At 44.7% G+C, this 11,944-nt stretch overlaps 1 protein-coding gene across 2 annotated transcripts in view; it reads left to right on the top strand.

The window, feature by feature from the left end:
* The first annotated feature begins 6,039 nt into the window (after nucleotides 1-6,039).
* The window catches only part of ODF3L1 (outer dense fiber of sperm tails 3 like 1), a 25,165-nt gene continuing 19,260 nt past the window's right edge, over nucleotides 6,040-11,944 (top strand). The window contains exon 1 of one of the 2 annotated variants that reach the window (XM_053364484.1): nucleotides 6,040-6,178. In XM_053364484.1, the coding sequence (XP_053220459.1) occupies nucleotides 6,066-6,178 (113 nt within the window). In that variant the 5' untranslated portion in view covers nucleotides 6,040-6,065. Of the gene's footprint in view, nucleotides 6,217-11,944 lie in introns of both variants that reach the window. The other variant, XM_053364485.1, reaches the window with a different exon arrangement.

Here is an 11,944-nt window from a genome sequence, read left to right as displayed (position 1 = left end):
AGGGAATTGAGAAGGACTGTGGAGGCAGAGCAGAGCCATCCTGGCTAGTAGCCATCCTTCATGAATTTGCCTAATCCTCTTTTAAAGCCATCCATGCTGGTGGCCATCATTGCCTCTTGTGGGAGGGAGTTCCACAGTTTAAGTATGTGCTGCATGAAAAAGTACCTCCTTTTAGGTGTCCTGAATCCTCCAGCATTCTGCCTCATTGGGTGGTCACCTCCCTCTACTTAACAGTAGGCTCTGCCCTGTGGGGAGAAATTTCATGATGACAAAAGACAAGCTCAGGTTACCTTTCGGGGTGGCCAGGATGACATAATAGCAGCACAGGACATTTCAGCTGACAGCTAGAGCGGGCATAAGACAAACAGACTGCTGCGTTGATATTTGACAAGGTGACCACAGCTGTGCTTATCTCCATTTCCATTCTTTGGCCACATAGAATGGTGTCGGCTTCCTTTGTTTCTGAGATACATGGTACAAGTGGTGAGGCAACACATGCCATGGTCACATTACTTTGTATCAGTCTGAGCATCTGTTTCTTTGGCCTTGACTGTCATTGTCAGCTGAAACCACAGTAACAGGCTTTCCTGGGCTGTGTCCTCATGCTACACCCCAACCCGCAATGGTCTGCTGAGTCTATCTTGAGCCATCATGAAATCAGGCTCTGGTCACTTGATCAGATTATCAGTACACAAACATGGAAAATTCTCTCTTCAAATGATAAATCTCTTCACCACATATTTATGTATTTGAGGGGAAATCATTGTAGCTCAGTGGCATGAAGAAGGTCCCAGGTCCCTTCCCTGGCATCTCTGATTAAATAAGAGCTAGGGAAGAACTGTCACTCCCTGAGACCCCATCAGGGCTATGCGGACAGATATTCTGTTGTTTTTTAAATCATGATATTTATTGAGTTTTCCATATTTCATTTCATTTTATAATACATATCCCAAGCTTACATTACTACTCCAAGCGAGTATCGACTTCCTTCCATCACTCTTTATGACTTTCCTATTATTTTAACATATTTGTCACATTTCTATAATCACTTCTTTACCATATATACGGTAATCATTTAACAATCACCCTTTCATTTGTAAATTAGCTCCTTCTTTCCACATTACAAAACATTTCACGTTAATGTTACAAACGTTTTTAGGTGTCTTTCAAATAATTTATAAATTTGCTCCAGTCCCTTTGAAATCTTTCAGCGGGTCGGTTCCTAATTTTCTCTGTCAACTTTGCCAGTTCCACGTACTCTACCATCTTTATCTGCCAGTCGTCTAGAGTGGGGAGCTCTTGCTGTTTCCATCTTTGGGCCAGGAGGATTCTTGCCGCCGTTGTGGAGAACATGAATAGGTTAACATCTTTTTGGTGGATTTCCTCGTCAATTAATCCTAATAAAAATACTTCTGGCTTTTTACTATTTATAATGAATTTAAAAAGGTATTGACCTTTTTAAATTCATTATAAATAGTATCCCAGAAGATTTTAACTTTGGTACAAGTCCACCACATATGTAGGAAATTCCCTTCTTCTTCCCTACATTTCCAACATATTATGCCCCAGATCCTGTGCCCATCTTATCATCACACTCTTTACCACCTCATCCTTTGTTTTGCACTCTAGTAGTATGTAAAGGGAATTGGGGGTTGCTTGTGCGTAAAGGGTGCTGCAGCTCTAGGCAACGTTGCCTGGCTAAACCTTTCCCTGGCTGGACAGCCCTTTCTCCATGGCTGTGTCAGTCGCTGGCAGAATCCGTCAGTGGGCATTTTCTGAACTTCTTCCAGCATAAAAATTCTTTCACCCCAAGTCTCCGCCTAGCCTCTCTGCGTGGAAGTCTCCTGCGCAGAGTGGGCGTGCCCAACGGAGGTCCTGGGCTCTCCCCGCTGCTCTCTGTGGAAGAGTCTCGGAGCCCTCCCTCCGCAGTCTCCCCTTGCTTCCTGGTGTCCCTCCTATTTCCTTCCTCAAAGGAAGTTTGCTCTCTCTCCCTGCTGGTCCCTTCTCCTGCATCGTTAGGGAGCCTTACCTCCACTCTAGGCTCTGATGGCAGTTCCCTGACATAGTACCTTATACATTTTTTGATATAATTTTCTTATTACTACCCAGCAGTTCTGTCTTAATCTTTGATTGGATGTTACTAAAACCATTGCTTTTATTGTCTTTCTTAAAGATATCTTGTAATTGGTGGTATTGTAACCAATCGGTTAATTTCCCTCTCAATTATTTGAATGATTTCAACTTTAATTTACCATCCACTTCCACCAATAGCTCTCTATTGTTCCTTTCCCATGTTTTTCTTTTTTACTGCAAATGCCTCTAATGGTGAGATTTTTATGTCTAGTCCATACCTCATACAAGGATTTTCTAATGATGTGGTGCAGAAACCCTCTGTGAACTTTTGTCTTTCCATACCACAGGTAGGCGTGCCACCCGTATCTATTATCGAATCCCTCTAAATCTAGTACCTCCTCATTGTCTAATGCTATCCAATCACGCAACCAACAAAAACAAGATGCTTCATAATAAATTTTTAGATCTGGCTGGGAGAATCCACCTCTTTCTTTTGCATCAGTCAGGATTTTATATTTGATCCTAGGTTTCTTTCCCAGCCAGATATATTTAGAAATACATTTTCGCCAGATGTCAAATTGTTTCGTTCCACATATAATAGGAATGGTCTGGAATAAGAATAACAGTTTCGGGAGCACGTTCATTTTAATAGCAGCAATTCTGCCCATCAACGATAATTTCATTCTGGTCCAAATTTCAGGTCTTGTTTAATCTCTGTCCACACCTTTTCATAATTATCTTTATATAAGTTGATGTTTTTTGTCGTTTGCCATACCCCCCAAGTATTTTACTTTTTTTTGCAATTGTTAGTGCTGTTTTCATTTGTAACTCTTCTATTTCTTTACTATCCATGTTTTTTGTTAGTAGTTTCGTTTTGCTTTTATTAAGTTTAAATCCAGCAAGATGACCATATTCTTCTATTTTTTCCATTGCCTCAATTGAACTATTTATTAGTTGTTTCAACGTCAACACTACATCATCTGCAAAAGCTTTATATTTGTATTCTTTTAAACCAATTTCTATACCTTTTACTCTTTCGGTTTCAGTTATTTTTTTCAGCAGAACATCTAGTGTCGTTATGAATAATAATGGCAATAGCAGGCAGCCCTGCCTTGTCCCCTTCGTTATCTCAATTCTTTCCGTTAAAGTATTGTTAATTATTAATCTAGCGTATTCTTCGGAATAGATAGATTTAATTCCATTCAGATATTCTGAGCAAGTATCGAGGCAGCTTCTTTTGTATTTTGTGACTTGATGCAAGAACCTTCCCTCTCAGTCTCAGTCACCTCACTGCTATGCTAGGAAAGTGATACTGGCCTACCTTGGAAGGCTGTTGTAAGAAAAAAAGTGGGTTTTTAAAATTGTACCCATGGTTTTTCAGAACATATGGCTTGTCTAACTGATGCACTTACCTAAACTCACCTTTTACATGCCTTCTGAGGACATCAACTTTTATTTTTCTTCCATGCTGCCCCCAGCAAAGGAAATCTTTGTGTTTCATTTGTGTTCCTTTGCATACTTCTGTATCTGTATTTTATTTTGTTGTACTTAGCTTTGGGGGGAAACCCTTAATAGACAAATATACAATGTTTAAATTGTTATATTGAACCAAAAACAGAGGTGCCACACTACTGGCAATTGCAAGTGTGAGAACATTGCTGGAAATTAGCATGTTGAATCCTAAGATCATCTGGGGTGCATGTCCAGTGGTTGTTGCTTCTGCTCGGATGAATTGGATAAAATGATTCTAGGGTAATTAAATGTTGACCTACATACAGTGGTGCCTCGCTAGACGAAAAGAATCCGTTCCGCGATTCTCTTCGTCTAGCGGTTTTTTTGTCTTGTGAAGCAAGCCCATTGACAGCTTAGCGGATTAGCGCTACAGCTGTCAAGCGGCTTTTCGCGATCAGCTGTTAAGCGGCTTATCAGCGGAACAGCTGATAAGCGGCTTAGCGGCTTAGGAAAAGAGCGAAAAAAGCGAAAAAAACCCGCGGGGGGACACAAGATTTTTTCGTCTTACGAAGCAACCCCATAGGGAAATTCGTTTTGCGAAGCGCCTCCAAAACGGAAAACCCTTTCGTCTAGCGGGTTTTCCGTCTTGCGAGGCATTCGTCTTGCGGGGCACCACTGTATCCATTTTTCATTTTCATATACAGTGGTACCTCGGGTTAAGAACTTAATTCATTCCGGAGGTCCATTCTTAACCAGAAACTGTTCTTAACCTGAGGTACCACTTTAGCTAAAGGGGCCTCCCACTTCCGCCGTGCAATTTCTGTTCTCATCCTGAAGCAAAGTTCTTAACCTGAGGTACTACTTCCGAGTTAGCAGAGTCTGTAACCTGAAGCGTATGTAACCTGAAGCGTCTGTAACCCGAGGTACCACTGTATAGTTATTGTGTTCTATATAATTTTAAGTATAATTCCCCATACAACAAGTGAATAGTAAGAGAACTCATACAAGTAATGCTGACACAACCCCTCACACACACTACCGTATTTTTCACTCTATAAGATGCACCAGACCATAAAACGCACCTAGTTTTTGGAGGAGGAAACAAGAAAAAAAATATTCTGAATCCCAGAAGCCAGGACAGCAAGTGAGATTGCAGTGATCCCGCTTGCTGTCCTGGCTTCTGGGATAGCCACACGCAGCCCCCGGCAGCGGGATGAAGGCTCCTGTTGCCTGGAAGAACCTGCGCATGGCTAAGGCTCCCCCAAGACCCGTGCTCCCTTTAAAGAGCCTGTGAAGCGCTCTTTCCCCAGGGAAAAGCCCCCAAGAGCTGCACACAAGCTCCACACAACTCTTTAAAGGGAGCACTGACCAGAGCCTCCCACCTGCATTCGCTCCATAAGACGCACACACATTTCCCCTTACTTTTTAGGAAGGGAAAAGTGTGTCTTATAGAGCGAAAAATACGGTAAGTAGAATAAGAGAAGCCACCCGACCCCACCCCGCTTGCCACTCCCCCCTCTCCCTCTTTTTTCTTTTTCTTCTTCTTCTTCTTCCTAATTGTTTAAACCAATTCATAAGAAGAGTTTGGATTTGATATCCCACCTTTCACTCCCTTTAAGGAGTCTCAAAGCGGCTAACATTCTCCTTTCCTTTCCTCCCCCACAACAAACACTCTGTGAGGTGAGTGGGGCTGAGAGACTTCAGAGAAGTGTGACTGGCCCAAGGTCACCCAGCAGCTGCATGTGGAGGAGTGGAGACGCGAACCCGGTTCCCCAGATTACGAGACTACCGCTCTTAACCACTACACCACACTGGGCTCTCAAGAACTTATACATTGATCACTAATAATGAAACATATGTTGCAGATATTTTTCCACAATTATTATGCTATTTTTGTGACATACAAATGACATGAGAAAACTTGTATAATGTTATTCTTGTTTATATAAGCCAATAAACACACACACACACACACACACACTTTTTGTTTCATTTTAACTGGGATGTGGTCATTGTTGCCCAGGCAGCCTGTGCAAACACCCTTCTCTGAGCTCCTGGGAGTGGGGGGAGGTTAGAATACAAATGCTGCAAATAAAACAAAAAAATGGAACAAAAAAACAATGAATACTATATCATATGAAGGCAAAGGAATGGGGAACATGGTCTTAGCATGGGCATAGCGGGGACTTTTTTAGCGGGGCAGAACTGACATGATTGGTCAGTTAAGTATTTCTATTGTTTTATTTGATAGGGAGCAGCTGCCCTCTGTCCCCGCCCCCCCTTAGCTATGCCCATGGTATTTTGGGGTTGTGGCTCTCTCTCCCCCCCCCCCCCCGTGGCTGGTAACTTGCAAGGAAGGAGGACTTGTATTAGCAGCACACAAAGAGAGAGAGAGGGAGGGAGGGAGGGAGGGAGGGAGGGAGGGAGGGAGAGTATTCTGCCAGAACCATGGTAATATGGAAATAAACAAGTCTGGTTCCACACTTGCATCAGCATCGCCTGGGCAACCTGGGAGCGAATTGCAACATGAGGCATTGTTTATGTTCCAAAAAGGAGGGGGTAGAGGAGGAAATGGAAAGCTGAGTAACATCCCCACTCCTTATTTGAAATCTACATCCAGATTTCCATTCCATCCAGAGAAGCAGCATCAGCGGTATGGGTGACTGACACAACCAATTACTACTTTGATTGGTAACTGAAATCCTAAGACCTTTGTTTGCTGTGTATTAGCATGATTAGGGTTAGGGAGCATAGCAATGCAAAGGCCAGTTGCCACCTCTCTTAGAAACGTGGCATTGCAGCCCCTCCAAAGAATTAGAAAGACACAGAAGAAATTGTTTGTTTTATCCAGATGCTGCCCCACAGACCATGCCACTAACAAGGAGATGACAAAAGGCATCATTTTTGTGCCCTGTATTTAAGTTTTATTCCCCACCCCCTCCAAAGTGCTCAGGGTGAGGGATCAGGCCTGGTCTCATGCTCTGGAGGTGGTGCTCCCTTCATTCTGCTCCTCTATCCTGAAGGGCTCTGGGATTGGGGTGGACACAGTTGTGGTTTTCCAGGGAGGAAGGGTCAGACTTATGCTTGGAATGTCTGGAATCAGTATTTTGGTACCTGGAAAAGGGCAGGCGGCAGCCAAATATAAGCAGGATATAAATGTAAGAAAACAACTAGCTAAATAAATACTCCCCCTTCAATGCCATCTAGGTCTTCAGCTGGCGGGTCAGGACTTCCACCAATACTTCCACCATGCAAATATATGGTCAATGATGAAGAAATGGGTCCCCAAATGCATGTTACTGAAAAGGTTGGAGATCCCTATCTAGCCTTTCGTCCATCATAGAATCACAGAACTGTAGAGTTGGGGAGGCCCATGAGTGTCATCTAGTCCAACCCCCTGCCATGCAGGAATCTTTTACCCAACATGGTGCTCGAACCCATGACCCTGAGATTAAGAGTCCCATGCTGCACCAGCTGAGTTATCCTAGGTTCAACAAGTCTTGTGGCAGCAAATTCCACACATTAATGGTGAGTGTGCTTTGCTGCCAACAAATAAGAATGTAAGAACATAAGAATCTGTTGGATCTGGCCAAAGGGCATCTAGTTCAGCATTCTGTTCTCACAGTGACCAACCAGATGCCTGTGGGAAACCTGCAAGCAGGATCCAAGCACTCTCCTCCCATGTTTCCAGCAACTGGTATTCAGAAGCAGGACATAGTCATCCTGACTAGTTGCCATTGATAGCTTTATCCTCCTCTGTGAATTTATCCAGTCCTCTTTAAAAGCCATCCATGTTGGTGGTCAGCACTGCCTCCTGCGGGAGGGAGTTCCATAGTTAAAACTAAGCGCTGTTTATTGGGGCTTTGCTTAATGCTATCAACACACATGAAACTATTTCCCCAACTCCTGCCTGCTGGTTCCCCTTGCATGTTTCTTTTGGTGTGTTTTCTACATGGCTATTTTGCTATCAATCATCTCTATTGTTTTCCTTCTGCTGTTTGGGATCGTGCTACTGTTGCTTGAGCTGCTTGTAATTATATTTTATGGTTGCAATTTCATTCCATGTTGTTCATTTTAAATTGTTCTGAGCTGCCTTGGGGACCTTGTTGTTGAAAGGCAGGCTGGGGGGGCAGTAAAATCAGGGGTGGATAACCTTTTTTTTTTTTTAGTGCAAGGGCCATATTTGATAACCATCTGAGGGCCATGTACCAGTGTTGAATGGGGTTAGAGACAAAAACTGGGTGGAGCAACAGGAGGGACTCTTTGTGCATTAGGCTATAATCCAGCTCCACATATCCCCCAAGTTTCTATACCTACCCCTGCCCCCATCTTCATCCAGGAAAGCAAGAGGCTTTGATCTCACATTCCAGCCAGGCAAAAGCACTTGAAGAGGGCACAAAGCAGGGGCAGGGAGGCTTGTGACCTGGAGAGAGTGCTAATGGTCAGAGAGAGAGAGGTCTGGTTGGTGGCATGTGGCTCCTAGGCTGAGCCTCCCATTCCTGGTTTAAGTAAACAAAGGCACCCAGACCTCTGGATTCACCCTCATTCCCTTAGCCCTTACAGTGCAGGGGCTGCAAAGGGGCTCTTCTCTGTCTGTTGTTGGACTAAAACTCCCATCATCCCATGGTGACTGGGGCTGATGGGAGTCGGAGTCCAACAAGCTCTTGGGATGTTGGCTACCCTGGCCTAGGGACATGCCCTTAAATCACATAAACAAGCAGCAATCTCCATTCTTTTAGCACTTATGGTCCTTATGTGGCCAAAACAGCACCATCTGTGCAAGACGGAGGGCTCAGCAAGCCTGGAGAAAATGGCAAGGTTTGAAGATAGGATAGGATAGGATAGGATAGGATAGGATAGGATATGATCCCTCAGAGGAGAACACTCCTCCCTCCCCAAATAGCCCAATGTGAACTTAGCATACTGTCAGGGAACTGCCATCGGAACTAGAGGAGGAGGCGAGGCTCAACAGCTTGTAGGGCAGCGGCTGAAGAAGGAACAAAAAGGGTTTTCTTGTGTGAGTTTCTTGTGGCTGATTAGCTGCTTTCTCTGTGCAAAGGTCAGAGGGGGCAGGGCTTCTGTTGAGGTAGGGGATTAGCTGTGGGAGGAGCTTGTCAGAGCTTGTAGGGCAGCGGCTGAAGAAGGAACAAAAAGGGTTTTCTTGTGTGAGTTTCTTGTGGCTGATTAGCTGCTTTCTCTGTGCAAAGGTCAGAGGGGGCAGGGCTTCTGTTGAGGTAGGGGATTAGCTGTGGGAGGAGCTTGTCAGAGCTTGTAGGGCAGCGGCTGAAGAAGGAACAAAAAGGGTTTTCTTGTGTGAGTTTCTTGTGGCTGATTAGCTGCTTTCTCTGTGCAAAGGTCAGAGGGGGCAGGGCTTCTGTTGAGGTAGGGGATTAGCTGTGGGAGGAGCTTGTCAGAGCTTGTAGGGCAGCGGCGCACGCCTAGCGGCGCGCGCAGTTTGATCCATCTTTTAGATTTAGGGGAGCTAGTCTCAAACGTTTGTTGGGGGAGATATAGGTTTATTTGGGGGGATTTATTTGTCCTGTCTTCACACTTTTTATGATGGAGGACCGCTGTAGTCACCCCCAACGACACCTTCTCAAGATGGAGGGTGAGGGAACAGCTGCAGTCGCCTGTGGTTCCTGCGCAATGTTTGCCATCTTGCCAAAGGTTGCAGGCAGCTTTACCTGCAGCAATTGCATGTTGATTGCCCTCTTAAAAGACAAAGTCCAGCAACTGGAGGAACGTGTAGCTACGCTCCAAAGAATTAGAGAGCTGGAGCTCTTCTTGGAAGCAACAGAGCACACCGTCTCCACCAAGGAGGAGACAGGGGACTCCCCTGAGAAGGAGGCTAGTTCACCAACACAGGAGCCAGATATATGGAGAAACGTGACTCAAAGAAGTAGGAGGCCCAGGGTTCGCTCTGATTGTTTAGAAATACGCAATCGCTTTGAGGTCCTTTCCCCTAGCATGGAAGACGAAGAGCAGACTCCATTTGAGGATCTCTCCCTCATTACAGTCGATCAGGTATATGAAGACGAGCAGCAAAGGCAGTCTTCAGGGAATGTGCAGGCGACCTTGGAACGGACAGCTCACGGAAGAACCCCGACCAGACCTAAGAGGAGGCGTGTAGTGGTGATAGGGGATTCCCTACTGAGGGGAACAGAAGCAGTGATCTGTGGGCCTGACAAGATGTCTCGGGAAGTGTGCTGTCTCCCCGGGGCTAAGATCCAAGATGTAACTGAACGACTGCAAGGAATCATAAAACCCACTGACAAATACCCCTTCCTCTTGGTTCATGTGGGAACCAATGACACTGCAAGCAATAGCCTCCAGAAGATCAAAAGAGATTACGAGGCTCTGGGCAGGAAATTGAAGCAATTAAATGCACAAATTGTCATCTCATCTGTCCTCCCAGTTGAACGACGTGGCCCAGGGAGAGAGGGAAAAATAGTGGAAGTGAACAACTGGCTTCGCAAATGGTGTAAACAGGAACGGTTTGGATTCTTAGATCACGGAATGCAGTTTCTTGAAGATGGACTTCTGGCAAGCGATGGGCTGCACCTCACAACGGTTGGTAGGAATGTTTTTGCAAAAAATCTCAGAAACCTCATCAGGAGGGCTTTAAACTGACTAATGTGGGGGAGGGAGACAGTGCTCCTGAAGGTAGGAGTCTATCAATTGATGAAGATGATCATCCAAATGTCATAGACCGAATGGAGCAAACAGCACGCAGACCTAGTGGTGGGAGGAAAAAATCCTTAAATAAGAGACACGGGGGAATGATTAATGGACTTCAATGTCTGTACACTAATGCGCAAAGTATGGGAAATAAACAAGATGAGCTTGAGCTCTTGGTACAGCAAACTAAATATGACATAATAGGCATCACTGAAACCTGGTGGGATAAGTCCCACGATTGGAATGTAATAATGGAGGGATACAACCTATTTCAGAGAAACAGACCAGACAAGAAAGGAGGAGGAGTGGCGTTATATGTCAGGGATGTGTATACCTGTGAAGAGATCCAAGATTTAGAACCTCAAAGCCAAAGTGAGAGCATTTGGGTCAAAATTAAGGGAGAGAAGAATAACAGTGACCTCATTGTGGGAGTCTACTATAGATCCCCAAGCCAAACGGAGGACATAGATGATGCCTTCCTGGAACAGATGGCCAAGCATGCAAAAGGAAGGGAGATAGTAGTAATGGGGGACTTCAATTACCCGGATATTTGTTGGATGTCAAACTCAGCCAAGAGCATAAGGTCAAACAGATTCCTCACTGGCCTTGCAGACAACTTCATTGTCCAGAAAGTGGGAGAAGCTACAAGAGGAACAGCCATTTTAGATCTGGTCCTAACCAATGTTGATGACCTGGTTAGTGGGGTAGAAGTGGAAGGATCATTAGGCGCGAGTGATCATGCTCTTCTGAAGTTTACTATACAGCGGAAAGGAGCAGCCAAGCATACTAGGACTCAATTTCTCGACTTTAAGAAAGCCGACTTCATAAAACTTAGGGAAGTGCTGGGTGAGATCCCATGGACAGTAATACTAAAAGGAAAGGGAGTTCATGATGGCTGGGAGTTTGTTAAGAGGGAGATAGTAAAAGCACAACTTCAGGCAATACCAATGAGACGGAAACATGGAAGGTGCCTAAAGAAGCCAGGGTGGCTATCTAAAGAACTTTTAACTGAGTTAAGATTAAAAAAGGATGTGTACAAAAAATGGAAAAGGGGGGAAACCACCAAAGAGGAATTCAAACAAATAGCCAGCACGTGTAGACACAAAGTCAGAAAAGCTAAAGCACAGAATGAACTCAGGCTTGCTAGAGAGGTTAAAAGCAACAAAAAAGGCTTTTATGGGTATGTTCGTAGCAAAAGGAAGAACAAAGAAACAGTGGGGTCACTCAGAGGAGAAGATGGTGAAATGCAAACAGGGGACACAGAAAGGGCTGAACTCCTCAATGCCTTCTTTGCCTCAGTCTTCTCCGATAAAGAAAACAATGCCCGACCTGAAGAATTTGGAGCAAATGATTCAGCAGAGGAAACACAGCCCAGAATAACTAAGGAGATAGTACAAGAATACTTGGCTAGTCTAGATGTATTCAAGTCTCCAGGGCCAGATGAACTGCATCCAAGAGTATTAAAAGAACTGGCAGATGTGATTTCAGAACCACTGGCAGTCATCTTTGAGAATTCCTGGAGAACAGGCGAAGTCCCGGCAGACTGGAGGAGGGCAAATGTTGTCCCTATTTTCAAAAAGGGGAAAAGAGAGGACCCAAATAATTACCGCCCAGTCAGTCTGACATCAATACCAGGGAAGATTCTGGAGCAGATCATTAAGCAAACAGTCTGTGAGCACCTGGAAAGGAATGCTGTGATCACCAATAGTCAGCATGGATTTCTGAAAAATAAGTCATGTCA

The sequence above is a fragment of the Podarcis raffonei genome, chromosome 14 (genome assembly GCF_027172205.1).
Source record: "Podarcis raffonei isolate rPodRaf1 chromosome 14, rPodRaf1.pri, whole genome shotgun sequence".
NCBI classification, from domain to species: Eukaryota; Metazoa; Chordata; class Lepidosauria; order Squamata; family Lacertidae; genus Podarcis; species Podarcis raffonei.
The sequence above is the reverse complement of the archived record's forward strand: the minus strand, read 5'-3'. Positions and strand labels throughout refer to the sequence as shown.